The sequence below is a fragment of the Fundulus heteroclitus genome, chromosome 20, assembly GCF_011125445.2.
Source record: "Fundulus heteroclitus isolate FHET01 chromosome 20, MU-UCD_Fhet_4.1, whole genome shotgun sequence".
In the NCBI taxonomy this organism is placed as follows: domain Eukaryota; kingdom Metazoa; phylum Chordata; class Actinopteri; order Cyprinodontiformes; family Fundulidae; genus Fundulus; species Fundulus heteroclitus.
In genome coordinates this window covers 10945621-10961424 of record NC_046380.1, presented here as the reverse complement: position 1 = coordinate 10961424, position 15804 = coordinate 10945621, and the positions used below count along the sequence as shown (strand labels likewise).

At 39.4% G+C, this 15804-nt stretch overlaps 1 protein-coding gene across 3 annotated transcripts; it reads left to right on the top strand.

Annotated features, from left to right (window-relative positions):
* Window positions 1–584: 584 nt before the first annotated feature.
* Window positions 585–14651, top strand: hp1bp3 (heterochromatin protein 1, binding protein 3). Of its 3 annotated transcripts, none has more exons than XM_036151360.1 (13): window positions 585–710; window positions 1217–1297; window positions 1660–1789; window positions 3900–3968; window positions 4081–4237; window positions 4323–4466; window positions 6367–6426; window positions 7816–7955; window positions 10091–10181; window positions 10306–10465; window positions 12006–12117; window positions 12968–13120; window positions 13207–14651. In XM_036151360.1, the coding sequence occupies exons 2-13, from the start codon at window positions 1231–1233 to the stop codon at window positions 13778–13780; spliced, it is 1857 nt and encodes a 618-aa protein (XP_036007253.1). In that variant the 5' UTR covers window positions 585–710; window positions 1217–1230; the 3' UTR covers window positions 13781–14651. The 3 variants fall into 3 exon arrangements, with proteins under 3 accessions (XP_036007253.1, XP_036007255.1, XP_036007254.1); XM_036151361.1 differs by lacking the exon at window positions 585–710 and adding an exon at window positions 922–1088; XM_036151362.1 differs by lacking the exon at window positions 3900–3968.
* Window positions 14652–15804: the final 1153 nt, after the last annotated feature.

Sequence of the window (15804 nt, the reverse complement as noted above, 5' to 3'; positions counted from 1 at the left end):
TCTGAAACACGCAGTTCCAGAGCCACAAGTGGCTCACTTAATATTAAACGATTAAATGTTGTCCTGTTTTATTTCAATCTTTTATGTGCCCCTATGGAAAAAAAATAATTAAAAAAGACTGGCTTCCCTGGTAAATTTGGTCAAGAACCGCCACTGGTGTCATTCTACATTTACTGGTAAAAACCACATTTGTCTCCCCAAAGATGACTGTCACCAATCATCTGCTGTTTACATGCAGCTTTTTTTCTTTTTTTTTTCCAGCATTGCTTGTTTCTCCTCAGATTTTCAAGACAGAAGACAGTGTGTTTTATTTTGGCACAGATAATTGGTCTAAAAACAAGTGAGTGAAGCAGTCACCAGTTAAGATGCATTCAAAGACCTTGAATATAAACTTGAAAACGGTGTCAAGGTTTGTTGAAAATACCTTTTTTATTGGTTGTTTTCACAAGAAAAACGGTTCTATTAAAATTGAATTCGGGCTGAATTTAAAAAAAAAAATTTTTTTTTTTAAATGCTGAGAATAAACACCGTCATAGGTTAATTTCAGCCATGGCGGCTCTTGTTATTGTTTGAATCCTCTGACGTGCCACGTCACGCTGCGCGTCATCAACGAGCCAAGCGGGGCGGGGCTCGTTAGCGGAGAAATCGAAATAAAGGATCCCGCAGAAATCTCACCTGAAACTATCACTTTTCCAGCTGACCAGTTCAAGGTAAGATTCCTTTGCGTCGATGGAATTTTTTTTAAAGCCGCTTTTCATGTTTTTTTTTTTGCTGTTCGCCATCTTGCACCGATTTCATGCCCGGAAAAGCCGCTGACTGTGGAGTTTTTTAGCTCCGTGCAAGTGAAATGAATTTTATCTGCCTTGTGCGACGCCATTACTGTTCTCCCAACCCCGCGGACAAAATGGCGAACATGGCCAGAGAGCGAGGGAGAGGGGTGAAAAAAAAAAAAGAATCTCGCTGTTTGTGTGGAGAGGACGGGATGGGCTTGATTAAAGCTGGCGGACGCCAAGGGTTGCGGAGGCGGCGGTGCTTTCCGAAAGATCCGAAATTTCACCTCTAGATTCAGGTGGACGTAAATGAATGAAGTGGGTTTGGCTCGTCAGAACCACGCATTTTGGCACATGGAGCGAAAACAAAAAAAAAAAAAAAAAAAAAAAAAACATGCACATGCCAAATGTTGCTCATGCTGGTCGCTTCTCCCTTTTTCGTTCAGAGCAATCTGGTGGGATGCCGATTCGCCGAGCACCCGCAACTCCGACCCAGGAGAAGGCTCCCTCTGCGGCTGCAGAGAAAGGTGAGGCCGGGGTCGTCCATCCCTCTACGCCCCCGGAGCCCCGAGCAGCACCACCCACGCACATTTCACAAACCCCGTGGGGTGTTAAGGCTCCCACTGCATTTATGCTTTAAGGGGGTTTTTAAACCTCAACATGGTGCCACTGTCTACAAAGTACTGTTGACTTCCCCCCCCCCCCCTTTTTTTTAGGATCTTGTAGACTCACAAGTTGTTGCCAGATAAAATTACCTTTTTCCCCTCATTTTATTAAAGATCTGCAGAAATGCATTTCCATTAATTTGTATCCCTGCAACAACAAAAAAATTAATAAAAAAAACTGACCTCATTGTTCTGTTTATTTTTTTTTTATCTGGAAACCCCAGAAGCCACGTCTGAGGAGTCGCCCCCTGCTGGCGAGGAGGAGGCTGCATCCTCAGCGGCCCCAGCTGAGGGGAACGCAGAGGAGGCCGGAGAGGACTCAAAGGAAGAAACTAAAGAGGAAGACAGTAAAGAGTGAGTGGCGACCTAGAGACGGGCTGCCAGTGAAAACGCTGCGATATTTCACTTTGATAGCACTTTTATCTTTTTAAATTATCCTTACCTCTGCTGGATTACGACAGACTGCTCACATGGTTGCAGTGTTGCATTCCTAAAAGATGTGAGGTGCTGTCACAGCCACGATGATCCCCCTGCACACTAGATTAGTGAACTGACTGATGTGCCCACAGTCTCAGAGGAGTACAGGAGGAGGAGGAGACACTGTCATGTTGTTGTTGTTTTTTTTTTTTTTGTTTTGTTCTCTTCGACAGAAACCCTCTGCCCACTGGGGTTTTTCACTATACAATTTAATGCTACAGTAACTAGTTTATTTTTGGACCACCATCTTGTTGTGTGTGTGTGTCCCTCCCCCCAATGCAGAACAGCTTTAAGCAAGTTAACAGTTTCAGCCCATTATAATTGACTCCTTGCAAGGCATCTGCCTCTTTGCAAAGTTATTTTCCACGGCTACAACAGAAGGAAGTGGAAGTTTTGGAAAGTGAGCTGATGCACAGCTTCTTTTGCAACATGCTGCACCTTACAGTTTACCCTTTTCTAGTTTTAGAAGAAACAAATCAGTTGCCCCCAGACCACTCCCCTCACAATGCTTTTTTTTTTTTTTTTTCTGTCTAGAAACCACAAATATATTCACTGACACACAAAAAAATTTAATTCTGAGGACAGAAAGCTGTTTTTCAAGTGAGCCGTGTGAAGCAGATGTTTAAGTTTTTGTAGTCTACAGAGGAGCTTAATGTTGAAGACATGGAAATACGATTCTTTAAACAGTTTCGAACAAAATTAGTTAGAAATGACATAGTTAATTTGTAAATAGACTGAACCTCTACAGCACTTTGCTAATTTGTTAGGGTTTCCGCGGGTCATTAAAAATCATTAAGCCATTAAATTATATATAATTTTTAAATTAAAGCCTTAATTGGCATTAAAAATCATTAAATGTGATTATCGGTGGCAATATAAAATGCCTTATTTTTTTTTTTCTTTAAAAAAATACGTTCATAAAAACAGTTTTGTCAGATATATTATATCAGATATAACTGATTCCACGTTTTTGCGTAGAACCAAACGCGCTGAACTGCTTCCGGTTGATCGTAAAACCGTATGTTTTTATGATGTTCGGGAAGGAAGTCGACGTAAGAATGACTAAGGATTATTGCCGTGTTTGTTTAAAAAAAATATATATTTAAGCTTTGCACAATGGGCGTCAATGCTTTACGATCTCACATGAATTCGGTCAGCCATGTATTCTGAACACAGCCATCAACAATGGCATTAAAATGACTTCTAAGAGCATTAAAAGAGCATTAAAAAGCATTAGTTACCCATTTCTGGATAAACCCTGTTTGTATTACTTGCAAATTACAGTCCAAAACATTGTAAAAAAAAAAAAAAGATTAAAACGAGGTGGTGACATCAGGTCCTTGCTAATTGTGTTCTACTAATTGCAACAACAGTAGCAAAACTAGCAATTAGTGCTGCACAGTAGATCTGAGAGGTCGTCACAATATCGGCGTACAAACGATCTGTTTGCCGTTCCAAGTTTTTGTCAGGCGTTACATTTAAAGTGTTATTTATCGACTCTTTGCATACAGTCGTACAGCTGCAGATGATCACACCTGACACAGGGAGTGGCGTCATAAAGGGCTCCGTGTGTTGGAAGCATCGTAGTGACAGATGAGGGCAAAATGAGGAAAATACAGATCTGTACAGGATGATATTCACTGAAAGTATTGCACAAATGGGAATTTTCAGCCTTTTCTAGCCATCAAAGCAATTCCTGAGCATATTTTATTTAGATATTTCAGTTGCTTGATGTGCATTTAAGTTTTATTGCGCAAGCACAGCTCACGGTGATTAATAACAAGGCACTCTGGTGGTGTTGCAATTTTTCCCTCCTTTTTTTTCCCCCCCTACTCCTCTTCCTCCTCCTGTTCTCCCAGACATCAGTAGCTAATTCTGCATCTTTCAGCTCTTAGATTAGTGGCATTTCAGCTCGAATCACCGTTGTGGTCATTAAGGCAGCTTGTTCTGAAGTTTGAATTTTGTCTCTCTTGTCGGCAACAAACAGAGATATTGTGAAATGCCAGGACTGCGCGGCTGGACAGTGCTCAAGACACTGCTATGTTCTCCTTCTAAGGTGAGGATGTGCTAAAGATAAGGGTGGTAACGATCACAGTGAAATATCGCTTGAGCCGCGCTGACCCCCATCCGCCCTTCACTGAAACCTGTGTTGCTCCTTCTGGTGGCAGGATGAAGGATGGCTTCAAGTATAAGAAATCCAAAAGCAAGAAGGTGAAACGGACAATTCCTGCGTGGGCTAGCGTCACCGCGAACAAAAACATTCCCGTTACCAACTTTGCAGGCAGGCAGAACCAGGTGGAAAACGTCCTTGTCGAAGCTATAGGGGTGTGTACAAACTCTTGAGCGCATCTTGGTTCGGGGCCCCATCGGTGACTCCGGCTTCTCTCAACGCTCTTTGTTTTCTTTGCAGTCCTCTAACGAGAGGTCTGGGATGTCCTTCCAGTCCGTCATGAAATATATGTTGAAAAAATACCCGGGGATGGAGCTTAACAAAAAGAGGTTTCTCATCAAGAAGGCGATGAAGAAACACTTGGAGAAGGGCACCATCAAGCAGGTAAAAGTTGGTCTTAACTTCTCCGACAGTGAGGAAGCTTTTTTTTTACGCATTAAAAGATCAGACAAAGATAACTTAGTATAGTAGATACAAAATGTAGTTTGTAAGTGATTTCATGACCTAACCTACCTGCCCCTGTGTGAATAGGTAATTCCCCCCATGTGCCCGCTACTTCACTTTAACCAATTCGGCTCACTTTCACCTGTGAATGAAGACGTTACTTAAATAGGACCTGACCTACGGGACGAAGTAGGTCGGATTGTCTTTAAAAAGCAACTTATTGTGCTCCGATTTAAAAAGTATAAAGAACAGCACACATGGGTTCGTTCACGGGTCGTGAGCAAATTTATGACCCAAACAATGTTTTTAAAGACAAAACTTCATAGATTTCAGTGTATGTGTGAAATGAGAGCCTCGTTAAATCCACGGATCTGATTTAGGTTTCTAATTACGGCGCTTCCATCTGTGTGAGGACGCTGTAGTTTCTCTTTTTTTTAATTATTATTATTATAGTAAAGTTTTATATTTCGGTTTAACTCTAGGGCTGAACAATTAATCCCATTTTCAATATAATCGCGATTTAAAAAAAAAAAAAACAACGCAATTTCCAAATCGCAGAGGTCTGCCATTTTTGGCTATGTAACAATTAGGGAATTAGACACGTCCATTAGGTGTTGGTAAAATGTTTAAAGTGGGTTTGCCTCCACATGGAAGGGAAGACAGTTGCAGCAGTGAGATAATCTAATTTTATTACATGTTTTAGAGTTTATATAATCATACATAGCATTAAGTACAGGTCAATCAGTTTAATACATATACTTGCTTGTTGGCTGCACTTCATCATCAACAAGGACTAATGTCCCAATCAACTAAAAGCTGTTCTCTTGAATAATATTCTGATTAATAGAAACATTAGAAATTCTTGTTTTAAATAGTCCTTGTTTACAAACATCTTTATTTAGAGGCCATTTTTGTTGCTTGTGGTTAATGCAGAGAAAAGTCAAAATTGCAATTTTGGTTGAAATATATCATAGCAGGGTGTTTGCGCAAGTCTTGAAAGTCTTAAGTATGGAATTTTGAAACACTGTTTTCCAGACCTTGAAAAGTCTTGAATTTTGTGTGAAAGTCTTAATAAAGTATGGGGAAAAAATGTATGGTAGAATTTTACAGTATGCTCAAAGGCATTGTGAAATGAGAAATAGGAAGGTAGGCTATAAAACTATAATTTTACTAACTGGTCACGTACTGTATTAGCCTAATGGAATCAAACACTTGTTTGATGTGAAATTCATGTACTTGTGGTTTTCATGTTTTGAAACGTTTTCATCAGTAAAAGCATAATTTAATAATAATGCATTTGTTCATTGAATACTAGCCTATAAAAAATAACATTTCTAATAAACACAGTTTGTACAATCTCAACCAATGAAGTAGGCAGTAGGTATACAAGTACATAAAGTTAAGGTCTTGGGGGGAATAAAATATCAGTTTTAAAAAAGTCTGGAATTTTAATTTGGAAAAAGAGCAAGCACCCTGTTTTAATGTTAATGTCGTCGCTCTTCAGTTTAACTTCTCCCTGGAGAAAAAAAAAACCCTCTCGTTTCTTCTGGCCAGTCGGTGAACAGCACACATATCAGCTCATTCCCCTCTGATTGTCACTACTGCTGAGCAGAGCCGGGAAAAACCCAACCTAAGGCTGAAAAAACTACGAGAAAATAAGCGGGCCAAACGGAGCCGGCGTAGAAAGGAGCTTTTGTCACAACATTGGGGCTGGAAATCCCGTTTTAGTTGTTCAGTGTGACGTTAGTAAAGTTCAGTTAGGTGCAGTCTTTGCCTCCCCATGCATCCTTACAGTCTTCTTCTCAATAAACCTTAATTTCTCTTTCTTCCTCTCCTGCAGCTAAAGGGTAAAGGCCTTTCTGGAACCTTCGCCATTGGAAAACAGCCTCCCCCATCTAAGGTGACTACTCTGACTCGAAGCTGGATCGTTTCGCTGAGGAAAACTGTGTTTGGTCTCTTGGGTTATCTCAGGGGTGTCAAACTCATTTTGGTTGAGGGGCCGCATACAGCTTAATCTGATCTCAAGAGGGCCACACGAGTTAACTCATTGCAAGATTACATAGAACTAATAAATGTGGACTTGTTGTTGATTTTTATATTAAGTTAATTTCATTTTTACACAATATATTATGAATAACCTCAGCGTTTTTAAGAAAAGTATGTGCAATTTCAACAGTACTTTTACTCTGTTAAACATTTACTTGTGCGTTATGCATAAGAACTGATCACAGTGATTATACAATGTTGAAAAACATTTATTCACATTTTTTGGAACTTAAAAGCACTATCCTGCATGACAAAATACATCAAACAGATAAAAATTAAGAAATGATTTGAATTTTTCCACACCTGAAGCTTAATCTGCTAATTAAAACACAGCGCCCCTCGTGGACAATATAGGAACTGCATATTTTCAATTAAACAAAGTACATGTTTTTTTTCAATAATTGTTTTATCATTCTCTTCCTTTTATCTTGTCCACTTGTGAAAGTTAAATCTGATGAGCTCTTTGTGGCATCTTATTGACACATTGCCAGACAGAACACTGGGGAAAAAAAATTCAAAATTTTTTTTTTTCTTTTTATAATGATAATGCATTTAGCCACAGGGCCGGACTAAATTGTTCGGCGGGCCGGATCCGGCCCGCGGGCCGTATGTTTGACACCCCTGGGTTATCTGCTCTGTGCATCAGCGTTACGTTCCTGGGATCGTTGTCCGAAACTGAACATGTTAGTAATCGGCCGTTGGGGAACGGAAAGTCTCCCCGCTCCGGCCCAGCTGAAGCTGCCAGGTGTAACTTTGGCTTTAATGGAGTTGTTGGTAACCAAAGCCTTGCTGCAATGTGTTAAGCTAAATGTCATCTGCCAGCGTTTAACTCCACAGTGGAACGGCTACAGCTGAAACGCCTCGGTAAAAGATGAAGACGCAGGTGTCCTTTAAAAAGCTTTGCATGCCTTTAGCGCTTCAGATAACTTTAGTCGGCGGTACTGAAACTGCCTTCAGTTTTAATCCTCTTCATTTCTTCTCTAACTTCCACACAGTTGTGCTCGTGGTGTGACTTGGTAACTCTCGTGGTGCATTCTGGGTCGGAAAAATATATATATTTTTTTATTTTCTGAGCTGATCAGAATTTTTTTTAATTAGCTACTGGTAGACTAACGTTCAGTTTGCCAGGGTCCGTTCTTGTCTAACCCTTGCGAACACGTCCTGCATGGTCTCGTCTCTTAAGCCAGACGCGTTCCTGCGCTCGGCTCTAACTCTGCTCCGTGTCCGCTAATGATGTCTCCAGAAAGGTGCTCAGAAGCACGAGTCTCTGGGAGACGCCCTTCCGCTCATCATCACTCGGCTCTGTGAGCCCAAAGAGGCCTCCTACAATCTGATCAAGAAGTACCTGGAGCAGCACTTCCCCAGCCTCAACATTGAAAACAGGTATGTGATCCTGTGGCTCTCTGACGCTGATTTATGTCCTTTTAACTCTGGGGGATAAGTCGCATGACCTTCCCTTTTTTTTTAAATGAGAATTAGGAGTTAAAAAAATAAATAGGGGTTTGGGGTTGGAATGAAAATAACTTGGTGTGAAACTCTAAGATCCACAGTAGAGTAACTGAGTTGGATTAATTAGTGGTTACATTGTAGAGCCACTGGCCTGTAGCCTCTAGGTGCCTCTCTGCTCCAGGATCAAATGACTGAATTACATCTTTAGGGTGTCAAGTTCTGCAGAGGTCTGGTAATGAGCCGTTTGTTTGACTGAAGCCACAATTTATGGACATGTTTTATTTCCAGCTAGTGAGGATGATTCTGTATCTCCTTAAAGTGAAAACGAAATGCATGACCGTTAGGGATGGTATCGTTAAGGAATTATCGATACTACTCTTCTTAACGATACTCCTTAGCGATCCGGTATTTAATTGATACTTTGTTAATCAAACAAAAAAATGACACTGACTTTTTTTGTGAACAAAAGAAAACAAAATAGAAGCAGAGAGTAAATGTATTGTTTATAGAAATACAGCAATAAAAACATTATATAAATAACTTTATATATAAACTAGGGCTGGGCGATAAATCGATTTAATCGATTAATTCGAATTTACAATTCTTTAAGATTTCATTTTTGGAAAATCTGGATTTTATTTTGCTAATACACTCATTGGGTTTCCATGAAGAGAACAGCATGTGATGCCGAATATATGTTTAGGCAAATATATTGTCAAAATATTGTTAAGTAGAAACTTTTTTTTTACCATATTACGAGGTACTTCATTTACTTATTTACTTTTTTTTTTTTTAACTTAGTTTGAAGTTCACAAGTGCAGTGAAGCCTGTTCTTAGCTCAATGTGTAATACCACTAGCAGCAAATGTTTTGTTATATTTTCATTGTTTATAATGGCACGGCTGCCATCTTGTTTCACAGCTTGTTTTTAGTTGCACTTTGAATTCAGGTCAACTCCCTGACGAAATGTTTGACATAAAAGCAAGGTTTTAAAATAATTTCTTTAATTTCTTTTTATGAAACAAAAAGGAGGAAAAAAATCGATTAATCGGATTTGGTATGATAAAATCAGAGATTTATTTTTTAATCCATATCGCCCAGCCCTAATGTAAACAAAAAGCTAAAACACTATCTTGAATAAAAGGTCGGTTGTAGGCGAGAGGAATATCAACACTGACAAGACAGATGATTAAAAACACTAAATATGTTTAAAACAAAAATTAACTCCTATAAAAAAAAATTATTTCAAGTATTAAATAATATTTTACCAGAATCCACACTGCATTTATTAGTTTTTCTATATTATCAATTTTAACCAACAGATAGCAGAGGCTGTGTGTGAATCAGTTACTGGGAGCGATTTTATTTAAGTGAGACAGTTTCAGAGGAAAAGCAATGACTAATAACCCGTTAATGATTATGTTTTTAATATATTTACATCCCGTTTTGTAATCTAGTGCAAGCTTTGCTCATGCGTAACTCATTTTCAACGGGAAACGGACGAGTCGGTCTCGTCTTGCTAGAGCTTTCAAAGCGGGAGGAGCTCCCAGCTGCTGTTTGCTGGAGAGACGGTAAACTCAGAACGACTCGTTGCCAAAGTCTCAAAAAACAGAAAAGGATTCGCTAGATTTGTAGTTTTTCGCCAGAGGGGTCTGAAAAGTTGCCCAATAGTTGGTAACCATATGAAAGTAAGCGAGGTAAACATGAGAGCAGAACGTTAGCCCCTCCCACCAGTAGGGACGATAATTCAATATCAATATATATCGATCGATGTGCTTTTATTTTTCTATGTTCTCCAGCCCTACCTACATGTTCTCTGCTGACTTTGTTACTCGGGTCTTTTTCCATCTTTGCACCATAAAAACCTTTTAAATTGGTAAAATGTTGGGGCAAAATCTGGCTTTTGCTGTAAATGTTCAAATGCACTTTGTGCTGATTGTATCCTCATGAATCACAACATTACAGTCAACAGAATACACGGTGGAGGAAAAAAAACGTAATATAACGACGGTCCTGGGACGAGCAGAGTTCAGCTTGACAGCCTTGTTTTTTATTTTTGTTTTATTTCAGACCTGATCTCCTGAAGACAGCCCTGGTCAAGGCGGTAGAGAAAGGACACCTGGAGCAAATTACAGGGAAGGGAGCGAGAGGAACTTTCCAGGTAAATCTGTGAATACCCCTAACCTTTGAGCTGTTAATCTAAATGTCTTTTCTGATTACGCTTCAGTTATCCTCCTTAAAAAATGAACGTTTTGTTCACGTGAGCTGAATTGTTTCCGTCTCAGCTGAAGCGCGCTGCCAAAGACGCTCAGCTGAAGGGCAGCACGTTGGAAGATGCCATCACGGTCGCCATCACGGCGATGAACGAGCCCAAAACCTGCAGCACTACGTCTCTGCGCAAATTTCTCGTCGATTCCAACAAAGACGTGAAGGAGAACCTGTTGGGTAAGCCGCACATCTCCGCACTCGCCGGTCTCAGCACGGACTGGTGGTCTAATGTCAAAAAAAAGGGCCACTTGTGCGAGAATCCATCGGGATTGGCGTATAAAGCAGCAGAGAAAATATTTAGAGTAAATCCCTGCGTGAAGGGATATAAAGGAGCTGTACTTCAGCCGCGCTAGGATGCTACAGTTGAGACGTGGCTGAATAAACCACCTTTTTGCTTACAGCTGTTTTACAGTAAATATAATTAACATATAGTTCCATCCTGATGATGGAAACTGTCACACCCAGTTTTAACATGAATTTGCTGCATTAAACTACCTTGATTTTCTTAAGATTTATTTAAAAATAATCACTATATATTTTTTTTATATCTATTTATCCCCTTTTATCTCTTCTTATCTCTTTTTTTCCCTTTTTCTATTTTTTCCCTTTTTCTTTTTTTCTCTTTTTTTTCCTTTTTTCTCTTTTTCGTCTTTTTTCTTTTTTTTCTTTTTTCTCTTTTTCTTTTTTTCTCTTTTTCTTTTTTCCTTGTTTTCCCTTTTTTTTCTCTTTTTTCCTTTTGTTCTCTTTTTTTTTTTTTTTTCTTTTTTTTTTTTTTTTTTTTTTTTTTTTTTTTTTTTTTTTTTTTTTTTTTTTTTTTTTTTTTTTTTTTTCCTACAATATTTTGTAACTGTGTCAACACAAACATGCTTCTACATCTAAGGGAGAGCTTTTAAGAATTTGGACAGAATATTAAGCCTGTGAAAGTCTGACTTTTACCGAGCTGCTCTATAATGTTCACTAATGTTTAGTGTTACAAAAATAGTCAATAAAAATCCATGATTAGTTCTGAGCTTCTAGAGCAGGGCTTCAAACTTTTCATGGCCAGGGACCCCTTAGCAGTGGTAAACTTTTTTCAAGGACAACTTTACATTCCTCATGCTGATAGTATTTTTAAACAGCCTTTTGTACTGTTAAATACATTAGGAATTATGTATGTTTAAAATATATATATATATCTCTAATATTAGAGTTTGGTGGAGATTAGATCTTTATTCTCGATAAAGCCAAAAAACATACAGACAGAACCAGTTTTAATAAGTACAAATCTGAACTAGTCGGGCGAAACTGTGTGAATTAATTGAATTTCCCTTTGGGACAATAAAATATATTTGATTTGAAAGAGGGGGGAAAGAACATTTGCTTTGGTCATGAATGTTTAAGGCAATATTACCATGTGTGATATGAGCCTTGAATGCTTCATATGAGAAAACAAATGGCCCCTAAAACAGTTGGTTAAACATTAATCTGGAAGAAAATAGCCCATTAGTGATGAAGTGATTTTTCTCCAAAGGCCACGGGGAACAGCTGTTCTTTTCCTCATACGTCTTCATTCATCCTCTTTTTTTTTGTGATTACATTGATGCAACACAGAAACTCTTTTTGTAGTGAAGAATAAACGGCATTTCCAGGTTTAGGTGGAACTTAAAGTCTATTTCTAAATAACCACAGGCCCTAAACATGCACATGGTGTCACTAAAGTGGGAACTCTCTTCTTCAGTGGCCAATCTGAGGAGGACTCTGACCAAGTGTAAAGTGCTGGGCTGGATGGAGCAGATCACCGGTCACGGTTTCACGGGGACCTATCAGCTCTCCTTTCCATTTTACCCAAGGTAATCCAGCTAAATGATTTAAAAAATAAGTGTGCAGTAGGGCTGAACAATTAATCACATTTTCAATATAATCGCGATTTAAAATAACGCAATTTCCAAATCGCAGAGGTCTGCAATTTTTGGCTATGTAACAATTAGGGAATTAGACGCGTCCATTAGGTGTTGGTAAAATGTTTAAAGTGGGTTTGCCTCCACATGGAAGGGAAGACAGTTGCAGCAGTGAGATAATCTAATTTTATTACTTGTTTTAGAGTTTGTATAATCATACATAGCATTAAGTACAGGTCAGGTTTAATACTTAGACTTGCTTGTTGGTTGGACTTTATGTTCAACAAGGATTGATGTCCAATTAAATTAAAAGCTGTTCTCTTGAGTAATATTCTGATCAATAGAAACATTAAAAGTTCATATTTAAAATAGTCCTTGTTTACAAACATCTTTATTTAGAGGCCATTTTTGTTGCTTGTTAATCCGGAGAAAAGTCAAAATTGCAATTTTGATTGAAATATATTGTAGGCAGAACGCAATCATTTCTGCTCCGAGTTTAGATGCTGTGGGTCTTTTAGCAACTAATCCACATGGCGAGGAAACAAATTGATTTGTTGTTTGTATATATTTTGAAACGCATGATAAATTAAACTGGGGGAAAAAAATCGCATTAAATCACAATATTAAGAAAAGAAATCGCAATTAGATTATTTTACAAAATCGTTCAGCCCTAGTGTGCAGTAGCGTGCATGTTCTAGCGTGGGAGGAAACTAGGCTGTTTAAACCAGAATAAAAAGATCTAGAATAATAAATTTACCTAGACTGGGGCGTAAACTTTCTGTATCGATGTTTCTGTTTTCAGTCCTACCACCCTGTATCCAGACAAGTTTAAAGATGCTCCAAAAAAGCCAGCAAAACAGAAGCGGACTGCAGATTCCTCAGATGATGATGACGACGAGGAGGAGGAGGAATCTGAGGAAGAGGAGTCAGAAGATGAAGCTCCAGCTCCTAAGAGGTAAAATTTATAAATTCTAGTCGAGCTCACGCTTTTTACGTGTTTCTCTGTATTTTACCGTCTAACTCTTTTGAAATCACTCTTAGGAAATCCAGGGGGAGGCCTCCTCCCAAAGCCCGCCGCCCTCCACCAGCCAAGAAGCCCCGCAGCGTCAGCAAGTCAAAGGCCAAAGCCGCAGGTCGTGCAAAGAAGTCTCCTGTCAAGAAAACCGAGAGATCGGGGAGGAACCCGTCTAAGAAGGAAACGGTTTCAACGCCTAAAGCGACACCTGTGAAGAGAGGCGCTCCTTCGAGAAAGTCCAAAACGCCCGCGGTCAAAAAGCTAAGCAAAAGAGGGTCCAGGAAAGCCCCGTCCAGAGAGTCCTCCCCGGAGGAGCCCAAAGTGGAAAAGGCGTCGGCAAAAAGCGGCTCCAGGCGACCAAAACCCGAGGAATCCTACCCCGAGGAGCCCAAAGTCACGAAGGAGAAGTCAAAAAGTGGATCGAAGCGGATCAAAACCGAAGAAGAGTCCTCCCCCGAGGAGCCCGCGGCCAAAAAGCAGGCGCCCAGAGGCGGGTCCAAGAAGCCCGGCTCGGAACCGCCGCCTCCCGAGAAGGCCGGCGCCCAAAAGAACCAGAAAAGCAGCAAACAGTCGGCGCGCAAGTCCAAGAGAGGAAAATAGTGAACCCAGGAGCGCCGTCCAGAAACGTGCCGCAGCAGCTTTGCTCTCGATTTTTTACCATCGTTTTTCTCTGTTTCAGAGGGCTGTAGTTTTAAAGGTTTGCTTTGTTTTGTTTGTTTTTTTACCGTAGAGTAAGAACGTCATCTTAAGTTGCGTTAGCTGTGCAGGTGCGTGTGTTGAAGTATTTTAATTTTATTTTTTACTCATGATGTGTAGAGCAGCTCGGTTAGTGTTGCTGTTAAAGCTGCCAGCTTGGGGAAAGCATAGCAGGACGCACCTGACTGTACCTAGAACCCTGTTCATCCAATCAGTGCTGGCGGCTCACATTCCTGATCACAAACTGTTCAGTGTTTTTGTTTTTGGGGGTTTTCCCTATTATTTTTTTTTATTTTATTTTATTTTATTTTTTTTGTTTTTTTTTTAAGGTTGAAGACCTTAGACAGTCAGTGTTGCTGCTTTATAAAAGAGAGAAATTCAGACTGTTGTCCAGTGTCTTAAGACTCCAATCCTGTACAGTGTGGCCAGTACAGGATTAGAGTCTGAAATCTTAAAACACATTCACAACCTTTATACTGTGGGGTTGGGGGGGGGGGGTATGGGGGTGTATGTTCAAGCAGCTAATGTGTTAATTTAACTGAGAAGAAAACACTTAGTATTAAAGTCACAAAGAAAAAAAAATGTCTGTTTGTGTAAGTAAGCATATACGTTGGTTTTAATAGCCTCACCGCTGTTACTTAGTTCCAAATGATATGACACGTGTTGTAAGAAATGGGAGGATACCAGCTCATACATACCCTGCATGCATGTATTCCTTGTGTTATGCATTTTTTTTTCTTCCCCAAGTCATTAATAAAATGGCTATATTTGTAAACTGTTGGTGTCTTATTTTTTATTGCGTACGTCACCATAGCTGGATGGTTATGGTTCGTTCGCCGGGTGAATCCTTTCTTTGGGAAGAAATCCCAGGAAATTACTTAAGATTCGTGAGCCGACAAGAGATTGCTGCTTTTTCACGGTTTTGGCTGAACCTTGTTTGTCGCTCAGATTCTTTTTAGAACTTGCAGCTGAATATTGCTCTACTGAAAATGCAATTAAGCCATATTTGACTGGTACAAATAAGTTGTCGATCACTTTCATTTGCTCAAATGGTTTAAAAATTCATATCCAGCGCCTAAATATGGTTCAGTTGCCAGTCTACATGTTTTTTAAAGCTTTACAGTTGTAAAGGAGTTTTTTGTTTAGTGGCAAATTCACCATAAAAGAACAAAATGTGTCTGTGCTTATTGAACAGCAATTTTCCAGAACTAAATGAAACAAGTCTGTCAACTTCTTTACCATTTACTGAGAGACTATAAAAAAAAAAAAGGAAAAATAGCCGAATATTGTGTGTTAATAGCCATCGTTAATTGACTTCGAATAAATGACTCGCACTGAATTGAAACGGTCCATGCTGATGAACTTCAGCTTCCACAAATATTAATTTTGGGAAGAGAGTCCAAGCTTTTAAAACTTGGGAGTTTATTTCAATTCAGATTGAGGAACTAATGATGGCAACATTCTCTCATTTTGTAATAATTACTGAAGCAGTCTGTCGGAAAGAGGCTTTTGGTTTTGTTGTGCCACCCCCAAGATAATCCCCCCCCCCCCCATGCTGTTATTACAATTACAAAATTAACGCTCATTAATAGATGTATTCAACGGACACAGTGAGGCATTTTGAACCTTTTCTATATTTGTGGCTTAGAGTTTAAAAATAATTTCTAACAGAAATGTTATGTTACAGCCTTCAATATTTTGGGACACTGCTGACAGCTCTAAAGCCCAATTATTGACGCCCTCTACAAAGATGGTAGCCACAAAAGGCCATAGTTCAAGAAATTGGCTGTTTAGAGTGCTGCCCCCCAGCAGAAATAATGGATGGTTGAATGGGAGAGGAAATTATGGTAGAAAAGGGCATAACTGGGATAACCGTTGAGAAGGTGGTGAAGCAAACCCGTTTAAGAGTTTGGGGGAGATTCACAGGG

Coding starts and splice junctions, on each gene's coding strand:
- hp1bp3 (XM_036151360.1), top strand. CDS start 1,231: ATGCCGATTCGCCGAGCACCCGCAACTCCGACCCAGGAGAAGGCTCCC. Junction 4,467..6,366: donor AGAAGGGCACCATCAAGCAG/GTAAAAGTTGGT, acceptor CCTCTCCTGCAG/CTAAAGGGTAAAGGCCTTTC. Junction 7,956..10,090: donor AGCCTCAACATTGAAAACAG/GTATGTGATCCT, acceptor GTTTTATTTCAG/ACCTGATCTCCTGAAGACAG.